This window comes from Arvicola amphibius, chromosome 12 (assembly GCF_903992535.2).
Source record: "Arvicola amphibius chromosome 12, mArvAmp1.2, whole genome shotgun sequence".
Classification (NCBI taxonomy): domain Eukaryota; kingdom Metazoa; phylum Chordata; class Mammalia; order Rodentia; family Cricetidae; genus Arvicola; species Arvicola amphibius.
Window position 1 is genome coordinate 132,501,217 of NC_052058.2, and position 22,807 is coordinate 132,524,023.

General features: G+C 35.4%; 1 protein-coding gene across 3 annotated transcripts in view; it reads right to left on the reverse strand.

The window, feature by feature from the left end:
* Positions 1-227: 227 nt before the first annotated feature.
* Positions 228-22,807, reverse strand: part of Ube3a (ubiquitin protein ligase E3A) — an 85,193-nt gene continuing 62,613 nt past the window's right edge. For all 3 annotated transcript variants that reach the window (XM_038313633.1, XM_038313630.1, XM_038313632.1), the window contains 2 exons: positions 8,104-8,247; positions 228-7,190 (listed from right to left, as the gene is read on the reverse strand). In XM_038313633.1, coding sequence (XP_038169561.1) covers positions 7,070-7,190; positions 8,104-8,247 — 265 coding nt within the window. In that variant the 3' untranslated portion in view covers positions 228-7,069. The remainder of the gene's footprint in view (positions 7,191-8,103; positions 8,248-22,807) is intronic.

The window sequence follows — 22,807 nt, forward strand, 5'->3', positions numbered from 1 at the left end:
ATTTATCACTCTTGTGTCACCCAATATCTAAAGATCACAGATTAAGTTTCAAAGTATATTATTTCAAACACACCTTATTCTGTTTATGAGCAGTTAGAAAGTTCCTGGCATATTTTGAGAACAGTATTACCCTGATAGCAAAACCATAAAAAGGTAGGAAAAACTACACACCAATATTATTATGAATATAGATGCAAATGTGCTAAACAAAATACTAGCAAACCAAATCCAGCAGCATAGAAAATGGTTTATGTAGCATAGACAAGTGGGGTTACTCCAGGAATGCAAGGTTTGTTCAATATACAAAAAATCCATCAATGTAATACAACATATCAAGAGAATAAAGGACAAAAACTACATGACCTTAATAGATACAGAAGCATTTGACAAAATTCAGTAATTTTTTTGATAAAAAACACTCAATAAAGTAGGAATAGATGAAGTTTCCTCAACTTGCAGCATCTATGAAAAACCCACAGCTAACATCATATTTAATGGTGAAAGACCTAATATTTTCCCCATAAAATCAGCAACAAGAAAAAGATGTCCACTCTTGCCACTTCTATTTATTATTATACTGGACATGCTAGCCAGGGCACTTAGGCAGGAAAATCAAATAAAAGGAATCCAGATTTGAAAGGAAGCAAAAGTATTTCTATTGACAGATGCACAATCTTGTATACAGAAAAAAAAAAAAACAGAATCAGCTAAGAATAGTTGTAGTTTACAAGGTCAATACACAAAATTCAAACCTTTCTAGATGCTAGCAACGAATAATCCAAAATAAAACAACTGTTTGTAATAGCATCAAGAATACCTTTGAAAAACATTTAATGTAATAAATTCAAGATGTATACACTAAAATCTATAAAATAGCATTGAAAGAAATTACAGACCTAAATAAATGGAAAGACACTCCATGTTTATGGATTAGAAAATTTAATACTGTTAAAATACCAACATACTTCAATCTGATGTATTGAATCAACACAAAAACTATCAAAATCACAGGTGCTTGTTACGCAGAAATTAACAAATCGATCCTAAAATCCATGTGAGATGCAAGGGACCCAGAATAGGTAAAATGATCTTGAAGTAGAACAAAATTGGTGAATGCACACATCCTAAATTCAAAACCTACTACAGAGTTACAGTTAAGACAATGTGGTACTGGCTTAAGAACACATAGAACAATGGATTAAAGTCAAGGAGTCCATTTTTACATTCACTTGTGTGTGTGTGTGCGTGTGTGTGTGTGTGTGTGTGTGTGTCAGGGAATTTGTTTTGTTTGTCACAAGGATGTCAAGCCTATTCATGAAGAGATAATTAGTCTATGTAACAATTATTTGTTCTACTTGATATTCACATATTAAAGAATGAAACTGGATCCCTACAATGCACCACATGCAAAATGGATCAAAGATCTAAATTTAAGAACTAAAATCATAAGATGCTTACAGGACATAAGAGAAATGAAAACTTAACTTGTACACAGTGTTCATAGTTGTAGTATTCATAATATGCAAAACGCAGAAACAATACAATATCCACAACCAAATAGACAAGCAAAAAAATACATTATATCAACACAATGACAATATTCGGCCAAAAAAAAAAAAAAAAAAAAAAAAAAAACAGTACCGATACATGCTACAAGATGTACTTTGAACTCATATCTTTAGGGGTGGTTGGGGAATAGACAAAAAAGGCCACATATCATATGACTCCATTAACATGAAATGTCCAAAATAGACAAATTTATAGGCATATGTAGATGATTAGTTGCCAGGGGCTGGGTGTTAAGAACAGGCGGTCACACCTAATGGGTACAGAAAACTTTTTACAGTGATGAAAATGCTCTGGAATTATATATAATGACAACTTCACAACTCTGTGAATATAATATAACCACAAATTTTACACTTTTTAAGGGGGTGAATTTATATTATGTGAATTGTATCTCAAAGTTGAGTGAAAGCAAATCTCTTCCCTTTAAAGGTAGATGAGATAAGGTCAACTCTTCCAAAATAAATCTTTATTACAGACAATTCCAATCTCTTGATGATTTTCTTTTAGTTAACAAGCAACTGTTGGGAGAAATCCTCTCAGGATGTCTTCCAAGATGTTATCTAGCATCTGTATGGTAATTTCATTAAACCCACACAATAAGGTAGGATTGGGTAAAATCCAAGTCAAGGGAATGACAGAATCAAAACTAAACTCTGGAGTCATTTGAATGACAATCTCAACCCCTCTGTACTATTTTCTATACACCTTCCACATCATTATCTATACATTTCTGAAGAATGAAAAATAATTAGAATAATGATCCTAGGTCCTATGCATATCAGCCTAAGAAACTTAATTTGATGCCTTTTTTTGGCAAGGGGAAGATGACAATTATTAGGTGTCATATGGATGACCATACATTACTCATTCTTTTTCCTGGCTATAGGACTTTTGGTAAGGTGTATAATCTCTCAAGTTATAGTGACTGACTAATTTTGTGATATGAAGGAGCATGTGCACAGGTACTTAGCAGTCACTGAAAGTTCTCACCAGAATTTATAGGAATTTGACTTACAAAGTATAAGAAAATGTTAAATATGACTCCCATTTACACAGAACAGCATCTGGAGGATTCCTCTGTGAAAATCTGAGGGACAAGTAATAGCAATAATGACTTAAGGTGCCAGCTGCCATCAGCGCTGGAATAAAGGGAAGTTTGTGGACGGCATAAATAAGGTGGTTACTGATTGCCAGAGTACAACAGAAGGTAGAAAGTAGACAGTCACAAAAATTCTTGCTTTCAAACAATCAAATGCTTTCCAACTCTCTGACTTCTTTTTTCATAGTCTAATATGATTCAGTGAGTCCAGAATAGATATATTTTCTATGGTGACCAACAGAATATGAGGAGAGAAGAGAAGCAGCAAGTGAAAGTTGTTATTAGTATTATTGTACTCTGGTGGTCCTGGGAAGGGTAGATAGGGTAAAGATAGTCTTAAAACAAGCAACTAAAGGAACATCACAAACAGCAGCCTCAGAAAAACACTTCTTTCTGAAAACAGGTTTAAGTTTCAACATAACCACCTACTGATCTTTCTATAGATAGATCCTTCTGTCTCTTCTGTACCTACTGCCTAAAAGACAGAAAGGTCAATACAGGCCAATTTCCACTGTGACTTTTTATTTAGACTCCACGCAAGACAAAAAAATGTTAAAAAAGAAAAATAGAAAGGTTCAAAAATCAAAGCTAACCCATAAGAGAATAGCAGTCACTTCTGAAAATCTTAACTGTTCCAGTAAATGTGATCCACCAGGCTGTGTACCATGGGTATGCAGGCATAGTGTGGGAACAGAAGTCTTTATGAACATGATACTTTGAATATTCAACTCGAAGAATATGTGAGTTGTACAAAGTCTAAGTAACAAAGCTAAGTAGGGATGTAGAAGGGTGTTGGTGAACAGTCTGCACTAGGAAATTACACAGAAATCCCTCTGTATGGGGCAAGACTTATCCAAAGGAGAAGTTATTACATTAAACAAGAAAAACTGCTTTAGGAGAATGAAAAGAATTAGAACTAATTAAGAGTTGGGGAAGATAACCTGCACCAAGGTATTAGGGCCTGAAATAAAGTAAAACTGAACAGAATAGGTTTGAGAGACAAGGCTGCAACAACTTTAGGGATGAGAGATGTCAGTAACTGCATTAAAGGTGAGACATAATAAATGTAATGTATTATTCTTATACATACAATAAACTAGGCGAGGGGCAGCAAAAGTCATAGCACATGTGAAAAGGTCAGGATCATGCTATGGAGTTCCTCTTTCCTTCCATGTGTATGTGAGGTCTGAGGAGACTATTCAGGTCATCAAATTTTGTGTGGAAAACTTTGCCCACTAAGCCATTTCATCAGTCCCTACAAGCAAAAAATAATGGTTAGGAAATACAAGAGTAAAAATTTTGTTTTTATAGGTACTGTACTGACTTTGAGATACCATGAAGACATCTTGGAAATAGAGGTCTGATAAGATAAGCTGCTAGAGAAGAATTTTGGGGAATTACTGAGGTTGACCAAAAAGTTTAGACAAGTACTTATAGGTACAATCAGAAGAGTATTCACACACAGTGTAGATGAGTTGGGGTGGAAAAATGAGCTGTTCAGGAAGTAGTAGCCCAACGCTGCAGTGATATCAAGGATTAAAAACAAGAGTTCTCCATATGGAAAATAGGAGATTACTAGTATTGTTGTTAAGTACATTCAAAGTACACTTTCAGTGAAATATTACTGGATTAAGAGCCTTCACTAAGTGAAATGTGGTACATACATGTAACTAAAACTTCTTATATCTGTTAGCAAAGTCAATTTACTGATTGAATGTAGAAAGAAAAAAAAGGGGAGGGCTCTATCTAAACACCTTCCCCAACAAATACCAGGGATTGTTTTATAGTCCTGACATGGAATAAAAGGAGAAAAGATAAGAGAAGCAACAAGTGACAGTGGCTATTATTATTATTATTATTTTACTCTGATGGCCCTGGGAAGAGTAGGAAGGGTAAAGATACAGAGTAGCCTCAGAAAAACACTTCTTTCTCCAGTAGGTTATGTGAATTCTTGAGAAAAAATTCCTGAAGTCAGGTTTAAGTTTCAGCATGGCCACCTTATAGAAACAGTGATGCTGCCTAGTCAGAAGCATGTGCCACATGATTACCATGAACGTGTTCTCCGGAGCCTCATTTATAGGTCTCTTCTGACATACACCTTCCTATACAAGGATGTATATCCAAATAAAGCTAAGGTAACTGTAACTGGACTTGATCACACAATTAACTATAGACCACAATATATACAATCAGACAATTAATTTGCTGCAGCTGCCAAGTCCCCAGAAAAGTTTTGCTGCAGGCTGTGCTTTTACGCTATAACTTTGAAACATTTGACAACACTACAAGGTATTTTTTTTTTTACTCGTAAGATACTGTTCCTTGCCAGTCTAAGAAAGCAATAAGGAAAAGGTAGCCATAATAACATGGTAACATGCTGAGAAAAACTAATTAAGAAGCAAATGAGTTTATTCTATCCTCTTAAATTCTTTTAGGTTTTTTTCCCACTTTCTATTAAATATATTGATGTTACATTTGTCTGATAATCTATATTATCACTTGAAACTTTCACACAAGTATAGTATCACAACTACTTCAATACTGTAGTGATAATAAAACTTGAGAACTGAAGAACACAAATTTCTTCACAAATTTATTTTATAAAATGTACCCACTTAATTTGTCTTCTTAGCAATTTCATAATACATAAGAAGCAAAGTGGATCAGAGACCCTTTAAGATGACTAGAGTTACATTTAGGGGTCCTATTGTCAAGGTAGCATACATACCACAACAGTGTTCTAAAGACTAGCCCAGGATAAACCCACATTAAAATATCACAATTGGAAAGCACTGTGTTCTTTTTTCTTCCCCATTAAGGTGTAGTTTGTTTTTTTAAGCCACTGCTTTATTTAGCATTACAGTAAATAATACTTCTGTTTCAATTACTACAAGAATGAAAAAAATCCTGAAAGACATCCTTTCCCCACTTTCAATGATTTGAAAGCTACATTTTCCTCTGCTAATTTTAAAATATAAGGTTGATTTTGTACTAACTGTTAAAATAATCAAGGCACAAGCTCAACAAATTAGCTGTAGCTTGTAGTAAAATGATATACCAGTATGCCTCTCCTTAGTTAAAAATACATAATTCTTTTATTTCATTATGCAACAAAAGAAATTAACATCACAGACATAGAAGACTACGAATGGGAAGCTACATTAAATATCCAATAATTTAAGCCTATTTGTACTTTTCTATAGCACATGAAATATTTAACACTTTTGAAGTAAAATTTAATTTGGGGGACATACAATGTAATTCTCAGGAGTAATAGTTCCATTCATTTGCAGGCCTGCTTACTGTGTGACTAAGGAACACAAGGCACAGTAGCCATCCTTTCTGTTATGCTGCAACACTGATCGAGTGCCTTGGAAAATAGCTGATTAAACAAGATGATGGCAACAGAAGGGGAGACTTTGGATTGTCTATTTAAAATCTAGGTAATAATAAAGATTCATTTTAAGTGCACTTTTACATGCTTGTTTATACAACAAACTTGCTAATTTTGTTGCAATAGGCTTGACTACCCTATCATTTGGCCAAATGCACTTTCCCCAGTAACTTAAAACAAGAACAAAACAAAAACAAACAAAAAAAAACCCTGTCCTTTCACATATTAAGAGGACTGGCTACTGGAACTGTTCACTGCAGGCACATGAAGACAACACACTGTGGCATGAGTTGTTTAATTTGCTGTGCTGTTACTAAAGTCAAGTTCTGAGGGTTGTGGTTCAAACATTCCAAGTTCTCCCTTCCATCTTTATTGGTTCTCACGTGTTGTACAGAAAACTCTTTGGGGGCTAGAACAGCAGTACTTGCACCACACTGTTTCCAAGACTTCAAGTTTCAAAAGCAAACTGATAGGAGGGGGTAAAAAGAAGAAGGTCCTGATTTGAGTTAGACACAGGGACAAAACAAAACAAAACAAAAAAACTAAAAAACAAAACAAAACAAAAAACCCACATACTTGAAGATTACATATGGTCTACAAATGGTGGCAATGTTTCCTTGCGAGAGTAGTTTGGTTGGTATATATATTTTAAATACTCAAAAAGGCTCAACCTCAAGCAGTAATAAACACAAGCGAAAGTGATTTCACCCTTAAAATAAATATTCAGAAAAACCTCTCTGTACATACAAGTGAAAGAATATGTAACACTTTCACGCAAAAAAATAATTATAACAATAATAAAGGATTTGTTCATATATGTAGCTGAAATTTGCTGTTCCAGCCCACAATGTCCCCAATGAAGAAGGGAGGCACAGACATCGATGACTACTGTGGTTCACTATCTTACAGCCTTTCTGTACTGGGACACTATCACCACCAAATTATCCCTCTTATTATATTTACTAAGTTTTGTAACATTTTTCGCTTTCTTTTTTCTTTCGTTTTGTTTACAGCATGCCAAATCCTTTGGCATATGTGATGGCCTTCAACAATCTCTCTTTAAGTTTTTCTTTGCTTGAATATTCCGGAAGTAAAAGGACATTAAAGCAAGTATGAGATGTAGGTAACCTAAGTAGAAAGAGAAAAACAGGAATCATAAGTCATAAGATATATGCTCAGTGCTAACTGCTCCTATCAGATGCTTATGCAGTTAAGATGGTTGGTTACGAGAAGCAGACGAGCAGGTCTGCATCCAGTGAAATGACACTAATATAAAGGCGAGGTTCCACTCTACATCATGCTTTTACAAAGTTCAGCTTTGTGGTTCACTTCAATATTCACACTACAAACATACCAAGGTATCACTACACCTACTGAAAGTAGAAATCAGTAAATAACTTAAGCTAAAATTAAAAATTATTCAAGCCTAGTATTAAAGATTTCAGAGTCTGTGCTCTTTAATGTTCATTAGAAATACAGTTGGCAAACGACAATGAAAATGACTAGATGGCAAATATAAATTCATTAAAATTAGAGCCATAATGCATCAAATAATGAATAGACAATAATGAAATCTGTCAGTGTATACCAAAGTCAACATACTTCTACGGCTATATTGTCCAGCCCTACCATAATAGTGAAGCATTTAATGAGGAAAGGATACAATCAAGTGTCAAAATCATGTAGTTCAGGATTCTATAATAAACTTTTGAGAACAGACAACTGTCTATATTTCAGTATAAGAATTCTAGAGATTGTTATATAAAACGGCTTTCTTATTAAATTGTAAAACAAAGGGAAGGATAATTCATACAAATCTGACAAACTCGGAACTCACGTAACTTCACAATTACTTTTTAAGTATGTCTATATTAATTGAGTAGTAAAGGCAGAATATTCCCTCCACTAATCTTTGTTGACTTGGATATTTCTATGAAATATAAGAAGAGAACAAAGAGGCTAAATGTTGCCTCTGCTCAAATGTGTGCAGCATGAGGTAAAAGGGTTTACAGTAGGAATGGTGCTGTAGGTCAGTAATTACCGTTCTGAATCTGGGCCATTTTTGGCTATAATCATCTTCAATTTTCCCAGTCCTCCAACAGGTGCTCTGTCTGTGCCCGTTGTAAACTGCAAGAAGAGTCTTTTCTGTTCATTTGTAAATGAATGAACAACTTCCCAGAACTCCCTATTGAGAAAAGATAAAATACTGGTTTTAATTTGACATTATTACAAACATAAGCTTATGATACTACAAAATCATTAAGGATAACTTTCAGTTATATTAAGGATACCAATCACATATGGAATATATTTTACTTATCATTCTTCCATTATTTTCCTGTTTACTCATTCCAAGATCATGGTGACAGATTAGATTATATTAGGAACATGAACTGACGTAACTAAGAAAAAATTACACATAATAGCAGAAATATAAATGTTCCTTTCAAGTAGTGTCTTGAGAAAAAGATTTATAGTGATATTTATCCCACATGTGGTATTATATCTACAAAGATATAATACCTGGTTGACTAAAACCTATGAACTAAATTTAATAATATAATAATCTTTATATTACTCTAAGTTCAAAAAGCAACACACAAGCTCATAATAAGTAATTTTGGTTTCCTTGAATTAGCTATTTGTAAAACAAAAATAGCACTAATTCACAGCTAGGAAAACTACGATTTTAGGAAAAATTCTAAAGTATTTTTAATTGGCAACAGAACGCATTTTATGTTTTAAAGTTCTTTTCACGAAAATCTTGGAAGAGGGCTACACAGAATCATCAGTGGGTAACAGCACTTTCCATGAAATGTCAACTCCTTTGTGGTATATATTCTGTCACCTCCACTAGCTCTATGACATGTACACCCATGCCTGCGCAAACATACACATACCCCCCACACACATACAATAAATGTAAGAAAAGTATAACCCCAAAAGAGACATCATGCTTTCCAAATTTCTATTTGAGATTTTATTCCTTGACATTCTGGTATACTATTTTTATTATCTAAATTATTTACATACATTAATCAAATTATTTCCAAAACTTCAATACCTGAAGGCTTTATCAGATTTCCTGGCTTCCCCCAATCACTTTATGTTTTATTTTTTGTAAAATTAATACGCACCTAGAGAAAATAATAATGGTACACAGAGCCAATAGGAAACTGGACAAGGAATGCATGCAAGAATCTCTCAGCTAAAAGGAAAGGCTCAGACTTCCATTTGTAGACTTTGTTTTTGTGGGTTGGCAGGAGAAATGTAGACTGTAGCCTCAAAACCTCTGTCAGTACACAAAAGCTACACAGGAACTACTGGCAGCTACTGGTTGCTGGAGAAGGGAAAATCAGGTTTTCTTTGGTGGTGCATCCCTTGACAGGTTGACTATGTTCCAGTGGATCGGCTCACATGCATGTATATTTGGGACATTCTAGTTTTGGACTCAAGGAGATTGGGCTCTGGTAGGAGTTGGAAAAGAGGATCAAAATACCCTGTATACATATATGAAACTTTCAAAGAATTATTTTAAAAATTTGAAAGCTATATTGCAAGATGGGTATTTAAAATAAAAGCCTTCTCACACTGTAGGAAGGCTCTGACATTTGACTTAAATCAGTCATCTAAGAAGGCATCACTGCAGGTAATCACAGTAATAGTGACCAGATCTGGTTATGTTATTTAAAAGCCATTTTTGCAGCTGTTTTTAAAATGTGAAAAACAAATCAAGAAACCTCAGAGGTCCAGAAATTCTGCATAAAAAAAAAAAAACAATGCTGAAAAAGCTCTCCTCTTCCTGTTATAACCTACACTAAAGTCTTTATTTAAAAAAAAATGTCACCTCTCCAAAAATCTATTCAGATCAAAAATTTTAAAAGTGTAATAAAAATATCTGTAATCAATGCCAAGAGTAAAACTAAGACATGGAATAATAAATCCCAAAAGAAACAATATGCAAGATAAAGTAAGGGAACATAATGGGACAAAAAAAAAATGGCAGGTATAGGGTGCTGTGAAGAAAGCAGCACCAGTTTTACAAAAGGGATAAGATAGAACTGGTTAAAGGGATTTTAACTAAAGGGATAGACAGACCTGATAATAGGGATTCTAACTAAAGGGATAGGCAGACCTAGTAAAAAGAGATTCTAAATAAAGGGAGAAACAGACCTGATAAAAGGAATTCTGACTAAAAGAAGGTGCTACCCCAAGATATTTACTTATATTTAGATTTGCTTATTATTTATATAACAGCAGGCCCAGGAAAAAATAAAAATGTAAATGAGAAAAAATATAATTTTAAGTCCAAACAGAAATATCATGAAGAATCCTGCAAACAATAAACAAAACTTTCTGTTATAGGAAAGTAAACAAGAAACACTGAATCATGAATAATGGAAACTCTAACATGAAAAGTTTAATGACAAAGAATGTCACAGAACAGAAATAAGACATGAATAAATACAAACAAATAAAAATGATCAAAAATTCTGAAGCACTATGCATAGGAACTCAGGAAATAGTGGATAATTTAAGAATGAAGTAAGCAAAGCTGGAAAAAGAAGTCATTTCTATTTGACAACCATCCAGTATTTGTATCTGACAACAGTCTAGAAACAACACCAAGATGTGGGCGGGCGAGGGAGGAAAAACAGGGGAAAGAGAGAGGAGACAAAATAATTGAAACTAAAAAAAATGCTTGCCAAGGTAAAACAATGGGGAAAAATTGATAAAAACTTCAAAAAAACTTTTCACTTGGTAAATACCCTAATAAAGATAAATGGTAACATAGAGAAAATATTATAAATCTATCTATCGTAAGGACCAATGTCTCTACCATGTAAAAAAAGGCAAAGGGAAAGAAAATATAAAAGATACTCCTATAATTCAGGATATATGAAGGGAAAGCAAAATGTTGGCAAATTCTAGGCCAGTCTGAGCTACAAGTTTGTTTCCCTGAACAAACAAAAGGGGAAAGAATCAATAACTGAACAGTAAGATTAAACATATTAATATTGAAAGCACAATTGGTTAATAGTGTCCATGAAGATGAAAACCTACATTGCATCCATACTATGTGTTTCAGAAGGAGCCTCTCCATCAATAAGGGATGACTTCTGAGAGAAACGGAGAAGATTCTTTCTAGGTTTATTCCTTGAGAAGTCCCACCAGCAATAACATTCCATAGTAAGTTGTATTACTGAATGCAACTCTCTAATAATTTCTTAAAACAACGTTTTATTCCAGGGTAGAGGATAACAATTTTCAATATAAGCCAAAATTTCAAAATTTAATAGTCATGTGTCATATTAAAAACACAAGGCCATGCAACGTGACTATCATTCACAGTTCTAAAACACATAAACTACATTAAAAAAATGATTTCATAATACCTGAAAACAAAAATAAAACTCACCTAACCTTAAATTTCCACATTATCTCTTTATTCTCTCACATACATCTGACTTTGTCTTTTCAACAGACTCATTTCTTCAGCAATAAAACAGTACTCACTGACAGAAAAATAGGGAAGAAGCATATGTAGGATGATCAGATCAAAGGAAACTGTTTCCTTAAATCGTCGTTTTTGTAATCGAAGGTGAAATGGAGAAATAATGTAATAAGGAAAAACAGGCAAAAAAAAAAAGACACATACAAGATAAAGACTATCAATCACAGCTATTTTGCTATTGCTCTACAATCTCTGTCATCAGAACAAATTTAGATAGGAGAATTTGAGAGTCACATTAATGCTTTGTTTATCTCAGTTTATTGCATGTAAGGCAGGAAGAAAATGACGAGGGAGCTAGAGGGCAGTAAGTCAGCAAATACTGTTTCTGAGGTTCCTACCCTGACTCCCTCAGTGACGGACTGTGAACTGGATGGTATAAAAATATACAAAGCTTCATAAGCCAAAACCATAAAAAGCAACTATGAATAATTCACAAAAGAAATGTTTGCCTCTTATAATAAGAGATATCTTCTAAAATCAAAAAGGCATAGTCTGAAAGGTGACAGGGAGGTTTAAAGACATATTTGCTGAAATGGATAAACTAAGACAAAGAATTAAAGAAAACAGGAATGAACATGCAGAAATGAAGAGGATGTGCTTTTATAAAAAGAAAAAGGTGAATTAGTAAAAAGAAAAAATTGAGCAAATTAACAACATAATCCATGAATTAAATGACCATCAGAGGAAGGAGATGATTCACTGCTCGACCAGTGGTTCCTGTCAAATCATACATCTAGAAAAACCAATTTTGAACATCTAGATACAGAATTAAGAAAAGAACTGAAGGACGAGGAAACAAAGACAGGAAAAGCGAAAGACTCAAGCTGAAGAAGAATATGACAAAGTGAAGCACACTTTCCAAGAGGGTGAGAAGAAACTGCAGATGAGGACAAGGACAAACGGAAAAATCATGGCCCAGAAAATAAAAAATTCAGCCTGACAACAGAGAAAAGAGAAAAAAAAGAAAACAGGAGTCTAAAAGGAGACTAGACAAAGAAGAAGTCATCTGCTGAAACAAGGAGAAGCATGGTACTGGATAAATCCAGATGTTTAAATCTATTTCATATACTACAACTGGAAATCCATTTTTAATTAAAGCCCAAAATGGAAAAAGGATGATTAACAGAGGAGCAACAGAAATACAAGCTACAATAAAAAAAAAAATGGAAAAGTAACACAAGAAGTAGGAAAAGAGGGGAAAAAAATGAAACCTCTGGACTGAGCAGAAAATATGAAAAATTAATCAAATGAAAATGCAGTGGTTTTATTCAAACTAAAAACCCTAAAAAGCAAGTCTGAAGAAAAAAAGCCCTGATTAATACAGAAAAGAACAAGCAAAAAGACTGCAATTGACCTTGAAATCTATGAGACACAGAAAAGTTTCATAAGGCAAATGGACCTGAAACTTGGAAAGAAGAAATAAAGTTCTATTTACTCACAATGTAAACATGACTATCACATTTGAACAAATAACTAAGGAAAGAGAAGCACAAGAAGAACTGAAGAACAGAATCACTACTAACTTAGTTTGAACTAACAGAAGATGAAGCAGTGCCACAAGAGATTGAGGGGGAAAGGGAAGTAGCATTATGATTGTCTTCACTTTGAAAAATGAAAAGCAAACCAAATCAGGAGCTCAGTGCTTTAAAAACCTGGGAGGAAGGGAGGTTCAGAGGTACCACTATACTGACTTCTAAATTCCTTTAAGTCTTCAATAAAGAACAGACATTCTTTTAAAATAATATCAGAGTCATCACAATGTTGTATAGAACTCAAGAAGTGTTTGACAAATGTGGAAAATTACTCATTCTCTCAAAATGTAACACACAGGCTGTGGACTACCCATGTTGGTAGCAATTAACCCTAAAATATATACTATTTTGAATGAAAGAATTTATGAGCATTTACATCAGAAATTGATCTAACAGACAATGGAATTGGACCTATCAATTTCACTGACCCCTTTTTGTCATAACAGTATATAATTTTGCCCGTAATATTTGATAAGTCTTTCTGAAGAAGATGTACTGATGAAAAGGGCGCCCATTCATTTCATGGGAAAAGAATATGGAAACAACAACAAATCAATAATGACTTTTAAAGAACAACTGCCAGCTAGGCAGTGGTGGCGTACACCTTTCATCCCAGCACTAGGGAGGGAGAGGCAGGCAGATCTCTGTGAGTTCAAGGCCAGCCTGGTTAACAGAGCGAGTTCTAGGATGTGCTCCAAAGCTACAGAGAAACCCGGTCTTGGGGGGGGGGGGGGGGAAACCAAAATAAAGAAACAACTGCCAAGCAAAGCTTGTAGTTTTAAAAATGTGCATAGCTTGTAATACTCACAAATGTATGGAGTGGTCCTGCTGAACACATTATAAGAAAACTATTTGTATTTCATGCAGGAACAAAGATTTTCAATTAATTGAAGGTTTCAAGATCTAAGCGAATTAGATACAGGAAAATGTAGTATAACTTTTAACCGAAAATTCTAGAAGTGGATCTGGAGAGGCTGTTCAGTGGCTAAGAGCACCTGCTGCTTTTGTAGAGGTTGGCGTTATAAGGCCTACAATTAGGGCTCACAACCACCCTCAACTCGAGTGCCAGCGAATCTGACTCCCTCCTCTGGCCTCAACAGATACTGAACACACACACTGCATGAACACATGGAGGCAAGTCACCCATACACATAAAATTGAAACACAAAAACAAAGAAATCTATCTTCAAAAATAAGTATATAAACAATTATCTATTATGTTCTATTACTGAGTTGTCTCGCATTTTAATTTACTGAAAGATAATTTTATTTTTCAATGTAAATCAATCAATAGGAAAGTTACATTTTCAAAAAAATGAAAAGCAAAACTGGGGATCAAAATAAAACATCACCCATTTTTATTAAATAGTATATGGATGAGAACCTTGTCCAGTTAGAAGGTATCAACAAGAGATAAAAACAATAGAGACATGAAAACTAAGACTACAAATACAGTAAATTAAATAACAGTATTAGAAGAAACTAATTTAGAAACACAAAGTTTAGAAAATGTTAACAGAAAGAAAGCTTTAAAAGATGTGACAAGTCTAAAGTATAATTAAAAATAAAATTTTTAAATTATGATAAATATAAATGAACTAAAAGTAAATACAAAAATATTAAGGGTGAACATAAAAAATTTGCAATTTTTTAAAAACCTAAGGATGCTATGGAAAAGGACGAGGGGAGAGGGTTAAGAACAAAAGAGAATGAACAACACTAAGAAACCAGAACCTTTTTGAAACAACAAGGCTGTTGCACACATGAACTCAGAGACTGAGGCAGCACGCACAGAGTCTGTAATGGCGTGCACTAGATGTGGTCCTAGAGCTAAAAGAAGTGAACATACATACCCAATCCTAACCTAGACTGTATCTATTTACAAATGACAGCCACTTGCAAATGAGAAACTGGTTTTCTCCACAGGAGTCTCAATGGAGAAATGGTGGGCCCCATTTCTATCAGTAGATGGCCAATACAAAACTAAGTCAACGGATCTACAGAGGTTCTTCCTCTCGTAACAGTAAGTTAAGGGTTTCTCTCCTAACCTTAAAAAATCTTTGATTATGTACTATGGCTTTATGTTTTGGGTTTTTATAAGATTCTTGAGTATGCAAACATGTGTCTCTACATCTATATGTGTTTCTTGTGCCTTTGGCTCTTTTTCTTGGTTGTCATATTCTAATTTGTTTGTTTTTCATTTAACTTATTATCATTCCTTAGATGTCTGTTAATCAGAAAAGGTGTAGATTCAGATGGCAGGAGAGGTGGGAGGACCTGAGTGGAGTAGTGGGAGAAGGAAACTATAATTAGAATATATTGTATGAAAAGCAAAAAAAAAAACACATAAAACAAAAACAAAAAACAAAACTATTTTAGATATAACAACAAAAACAAAACAAAAATAAAGGTGCTCGCACCTTCTGATGTACAGAATTGTTCTATAAATTTAAAGGAATCAACAAGGTGTGACTTTGATCAAGACAACAAATGAATATACCGAAAAGAACGAAGTCTAGAATTAGTAAATAACTCATTTTCAGCAAAAAAGAAATTCAGTGGGGAAAGGAAAGCTCCAAACTACAGCGCATGTATAACATGTTAGTAATGATCCTTTATCAAGAATATATTTTAAAAGAAAAAGTTAATAATCAATGACAAGAAAAACAAGGAGGACAATTAACAAAGTAAAGGCAAAAAAAAAAAATGTGAAGCCAGCTCAACATCATGAGTCATCAGAGATAACAAATTTAAACTACTAAAGATTAAAAGAGATACAGAGCTAAGCTTTGGCACTGCTGGTCCTCCTAGGGTAAAACAGCATTGCCATTTAGCAAAAAAAAAATTCTTGCAATGTTTCTTAAAGCTAAAAATGTATTTACTACAAAGCCACAAACTTCTACCTACTATGTTTGTACACACAAGAAATGGAAACACTTCAACAGTAAGACTGGATAACTTTATTTTGTAATAGTTCTAATCTTACATAACTCCAACTGACATCAATAATAGAATGGATAAGCAAACACCATACGTTCATCTAAAACATTACTTTGCCATAAAAAAACACAATGTAAATTAGTGTAATAATATGAATACATTTCAAAATTGCATACTCCATGACTCCATTTATATTAAATCCAAGGACACACACACACACACACACACACACACACACACACACACACACACACACACAAATACAGAGAGTAAAGAAATAAGTAAGAAAGGGGGAAAGGACTCAGTGATACACAAATCTAAACAGTGATTGCCCACAGGGACAAGAATCAGCTGAAAAGAGCTAAGAAACCTGCATAATAAGAATTTGTACCTTGGTGTTGCAAAGGTGTAATTACCCAAATCCCCAAATATCTAGTAAAGTTCTACATACTTCACTGCATTTTAAAAGCTACCCCACACATCAGTATCAGCATGATCACAAACACCATACTGTGATGCTTAGAGAACTACTGTTTAGACAGCAATTACGCTGCTGTAAGATTTTGGTAAACAAAAAAACTAACAATGAGAAAGACTCATTTAGCATGAAAAGTATAATATGATATACATATCTAATTCTGGAAAATCACATATTGATAAGCACTACAGATAATACTCATCAATACTAGGGGAATAAAATGTGGACTAAAATGACAATATCATCTGACAGCACTTAATAAATTAACAAGGTATTTTACCTTCATCTAGGGGAAAACATACTAAAAGGAAGAGACTGTTAATTTTAAAGTACCTCTAGACTGAAGTACAAATAAAATCTTATCAAGTAGGAAAAAAATCAAATACAAAGCTGAATCAAGCCTTTGAAGTAGAAATTAACCATTAAAAGATAAATTGCTGAGGCTGGAGAGATGGCTCAGTGGATAAGAGCAATAGCGGCTCTTGCAGAGGACATGACTTCAATTCCCAGCACCAACACTGCAGCTCACAACTGTCTATAACTCCAGGATCTGACACTTTGACACCTTCATATATATATGCAGACAAAATACCAATATACATAAAATAATAAATAATTTAAAAAAGATAAAGAACTACCTCCAATCTCAAAAAGTAAGGGGATGGAGCACTTGAAAAAAATCTCTCAAGCAGAAAAAAGGAACCAGGGGGGAAAAAATCCAGAGAGGACAGTCCCAGGGAACTGAGAACAGGCAACCTCCAATTCCCTAAACTTTTCTGGCCATCCAGAGGGGTGCATTCTTGGCTGCTGGCTTTCTTTACCCCATTCCACCCTGCCCCCTAAGACTGCTTTTTCATCTGCGGGGTCCTTAAATCCCCTAACTCAGCCTGCTTCAGGGTGGAGATCTGAGAGTCTGCTCCAGTGCTGAGGGGACCTAAGAGAGGGCAGACTAAGAAAAACTCCCAAGTATGGAGTCAGCCACAGTAAAGATTGGATCAAGATGCCAAGACTCTGTTCCCCTCATTTGAAGGAAGAGATGTGGAGGTACCAATGCAAGAATTCCTCCAACATTCTGAAAAGCAACATGATAACACCAGAATCCTGTGAACACGAAACAAGAAAACTTGAACATCCTAACCCAGAAGAAGTACAAGAATTCGACTTTAAACATAACCTTATGAAAATGATGGAAACCCTTAAACAGGAAGTGAAAAACTCTCTTAAAGAAATGGAAGACAAACAAAAAGAAGAAATTAATAAATCCCTCAAAGATACCCAAGAAAACCAAGAAAAGGCAATCAAACAGGTAAAGGAAAGCATTCAAAGACTTGAAGACCGAAATGGAGGTGTTAAGAAAACACAAAACAAGGGAAGGCTGGATATGGAAAATCTGGGTAAACAAACAGAAACTACAGAGACAACTATAACCAACAAAATACAAGAGATAGAAGAAAGAATCTCAGACGCCAAAGATACTATAGAGGAAATAAACTCATTGATCAAAGGAAACAGCAAATCCAACAAATTCTTAACACAAAACATCCAGGAAATCTGGGACACCATGAAAAGACCAAACCTAAGAATAATAGGGGTAGAAGAAGGAGAAGAATTACAGCTCAAAAGCCCAAAAATATATTCAACAAAATTATAGAAGAAAACTCCCAACCTAAAGAAGGAAATTCCTATGAAGGTAAAAGAAGCTTACAGAACACCAAATAGGGTGGATAAAAAAAAAATTCTGTCGCCATATAATAATCAAAACACAAAATACACAGAATAAAGAAAGAATATTGAGAGCTGCAAAGGAAAAAGGTCAAGTAATATGTAAAGGTAAACCTATCACAATTACACCTGACTTCTCAATGAAAATCATGAAAGCCAGAAGGTCTTGGATAGATCTGCTGCAGACACTAAGTGACCATGGATGCAAGCCCAGACTACTATACCCAACAAAACTTTCTTTCACCATGAATGGAGAAAACAAGATATTCCATGAAAAAAACAGATTTAAACAATACATATTCACAAACCCAACATTATAGAAAGTACCAGAAGGAAAACCTCAACCCAAGGAAGCCAACAACACCCACAATAGCACAGACATCTGACAATTTTCTACCAACACAACTCAAAGAAGGGAAACACACAAACACTACCACCAAAAAAATAACCCGAGTTAACGAAAACTGGTCATTAATATCACTTAATTTCAATGGTATCAATTCACCTATAAAAAGGCACAGGTTAAGAGAATGGACTCAAAAACAGGATCCAACATTCTGCAGTTTACAAGAAACACACTTCAACCTCAAAGACAGACACTACCTCAGAGTAAAAGGTTGGGAAAAGGTTTTCCAAGCAAATGGACCTAAGAAACAAGCAGATGTGGTTATCCCAATATCTAACAATATTGATGTCAAACTAAAATCAATCAGCAGAAGAGATGGAGAAGAACACTTTATACTCATATAACAGGAACAATTCATCAATATAATGTCTCAATCCTGAATCTCTACGCCCCTAATATAAAAGCACCTACATATGTAAAAGATACATTACTAGAACTCAAATCACACATCGAACCCCACACACTAATAGTAGGAGATTTCAACACTCCTCTCTCACCAATGGACAGGTAAAGAAGACAGAAACTAAACAGAGAATTAAAGAACTAACAGATGTAATGAATCAAATGGACTTAATAGACATCTATAGAACATTCTACCCAAATAGGAATGAATATACCTTCTTCTTACCATCTCATGGAACCTTCTCGAAAATTGATCATACTCGGTAACAAAGCAAACATCCACAATACAAAAAAACAAACAAACAAAAAAAAAAACTGGGAGTAACCACCTGTGTCTTATCGGATCACAATGGAGTAAAGTTAGAATTTAACAACAATTTCACCTCCAGAAAGCCTACAAACTCATGCAAACTGAACAGTCAACTACTGAACCACCCCTGGGTCAAGGAAGAAATAAAGAAAGAAATTAAAGTCTTCCTTGAATTCAACAAAAATGAAGACACAACATACCCAAACCTATGGGACACTATAAAAGCAGTGCTAAGAGGAAAGTTCATAGCACTAAGTGCCCACATAAAGAAAACGAAGAAAGTTCACATTAGAGACGTAACAGCACGCCTGAAAGCTCTAGAAAAAAAGCAGACTCACCCAGGAGGAGGAAAAGACTGGAAATAATCAAACTGAGGGCTGATATCAACAAAATAGAAACACAGAAAACAATCCAAAAAAAAAATCAATGAAACAAAGAGCTGGTTATTTGAGAAACTCAACAAGATTGACAAACCCATATCCAAACTAATCAAAAGGCAGAGAGAGAATCCGCAAATTAACAAGATCAAAAATGAAAAGGGGGATATAACAAGAGACACTGAGGAAATTGAGAGAATCATTAGGTCTTATACAAAAGCCTGTACACCACAAAATTGGAAAATGTAAAGAAAATAGACATTTTTTAGATAAATACCATATACCAAAATTAAATCAAAACCAGGTGAATGATGGAGGAGTGTCTATGTGTTACTTTCATTGACTAATAAAGAAACTGCCTTGGCCCTTTAATAGGACAGAAAATTAGGTAGTAGACAGAACAGAATGCTCGGAAGAAGAGAAACGAGGCAGATGCTCGAGGTAGTCGCCATAGACAGTCGCCATAGGCAGTCGCCATGCCTCTCCTCTCCCAAGATGGACGCAGGTTAAGATCTCTCCTGGTAAGCCACCCCTAGTGGTGCTACACAGAATACTAAATATGGGTTAAAGCAAGATGAGAGAATTAACCAATAAGAGGCTGAAACTAATGGGCCAGGCAGTGTTTAAAAGAATACAGCTTTCGTGTAATTATTTCGGGTGTAAAGCTAGCCAGGTGGCGGGATGCAGCCCCGCCACTCCATCTACAGGTGAACAATTTAAAGAGACCTATAAGTTGCGAGGAAATAGACACTGTCATCAAAAACCTCCTAACCAAAAAAAGGCCAGGACCAGATGGTTTTAGTGCAGAATTCTACCAGAACTTCCAAAAAGAGTTAATATCTAGCCGGGCGGTGGTGGCGCACGCCTTTAATCCCAGCACTTGGGAGGCAGAGGCAGGCGGATCTCTGTGAGTTCGAGGCCAGCCTGGTCTACAAGAGCTAGTTCCAGGACAGGCTCTAAAACTACAGTGAAACCCTGTCTCAAAAAACCAAAAAAAAAAAAAAAAAAAAAAAAAAGAGTTAATATCTATACTCCTTAATGTGTTTCACATAATAGAAACAGAAGAGTCATTGCCAAACTACAATAATGAAAACAGCTCGGTACTGGCATAAAAACAGAGATGCTGACCAATGGAATCAAATCGAAGACCTGGATATTAACCCACAAACCTATGAACACCTGATTTTCGATAAAAGAGCCAAAATTATACAATGGAAGAAAGAAAGCATCTTCAACAAATGGTGCTGGCATAACTGGATGTCAATCTGTAGAAGAATGAAAATAGATCCCTATCTATCACCATGCACAAAACTCAAGTCCAAATGGATTAAAGGCCTCAATATAAATCTGAATACACTGAACCTGATAGAAGAGAAAGTGAGAAGTAGACTGCAACACATGGGCACAGGAGACCACTTCCTACGTAGAACCCCAGTAGCACAGACAATAAGAGCAACAATGAATAAATGGAACCTCCTGAAACTGAGAAGCTTCTGTAAAGCAAAGGACACTTTCATTAAGACAACAAGGCATCCTACTGAATGGGAGAAGATCTTCACCAACCACACATCAGACAAAGGTCTAATCTCCAAAATATATAAAGAACTCAAGAAACTAGACATTAAAATTGTAAGTAACCCAATTAAAATTGGTATACTGAACTGAATGGAGAATTCTCAACAGAATACGTTCATATGGCCAAAGGATACTTAAGGACATGTTCAACTTCCTTACTATCAGGGAAATGCAAATCAAAACAACTTTGAGATACCATCCTATACCTTTCAGAATGGCTAAAATCAAAAACACCAATGATAACCTATGCTGGACAGGATGTAGAGTAAGGGGAACACTCATCCATTGCTGGTGGGAATACAAACTTGTGCAACCACTTTGGAAATCAGTGTGGCGATTTCTCAGAAAATTGGGAGTCAACCTACCTCAGGATCTAGCAATACCACTCCTGGGAATATACCCAAGAGATGCCCTATCATACTACAAAAGCATTTGTTCAACTATGTTCATAGCAGCATTATTTGTAATAGCCAGAACCTGGAAACAACCATTGAGATGCCCCTCAATGGAAGAATGGACAAAGAAAGTGTGGAATGAATATATACATATTAGAGTACTACTCAGCAGTAAAAAACAGTGACATCTTGAATTTTGCATGCAAATGGATGGAAATAGAAAACACTATCCTGAGTGAGATAACCCAGACCCAAAAATATGAATATGGTATGTACTCACTCATTAGTGGAATCTAGCCATAAACAAAGGACATTGAGCCTATAGTTTGCCATCCTAGAGAAGTTAAGTAATAAGGTGAAACCAAAGAAAAACATATAAATCCTCTTGGAACTTGGAAGCAGACAAGATTGCCAGGCAAAAGTTGAGAACATGGGGTTGGGTCGGGGGGAAAGGGAGAGGGGGAGAGAGTAGGGAGAAGGGGAGAGTTGGTGAGAGCTTGGGGGAGTGGGCTGGTTGAAATGGAAGAATAACGGATAAGGGAGAAGGGAAGAAGATATCTTAAGGGAGCCATTTTGGGGTTGGCAAGAGGCTTGACTCTATAGATGTTCCCAGGTGTCCACAGGATGCCCCCAGCTAGGACCCTGGGCAGTGGAGGAGGGTACCTGAACTGGCCTTGTCCCATAGTCATACTGATAACTATCTTGAATATCACCATAGAACCTTCGTCCAGTGACAGATGAAGATAGAGACAGAGACTCACACTGGAGCGCTGGACTGAGCTCCCAAGGTCCAGTTGAAGAGCAGAAGGAGGGAGAATATAAGCAAGGAAGGCAGGACCACGAGGGGTTGATCCACCCACTGAGACAGTGTGCCTGATCTAATGAGAGCTCACCAAATCCAGTTGGACTGGGACTGAACGAGCATAGCATAGAACTGGACCCTATGAATATGGCAGACAATTGGGGCAGACTGAGAAGCCAATGATAATGGCACTGGAATTGGTCTCTACTGCATGTATTGGCCTTTTGGGTTCCTATTCTATTTGGATGTACACCTTCCTAGGCCTGGATGTAGAGGGGAGGGCCTTGGACT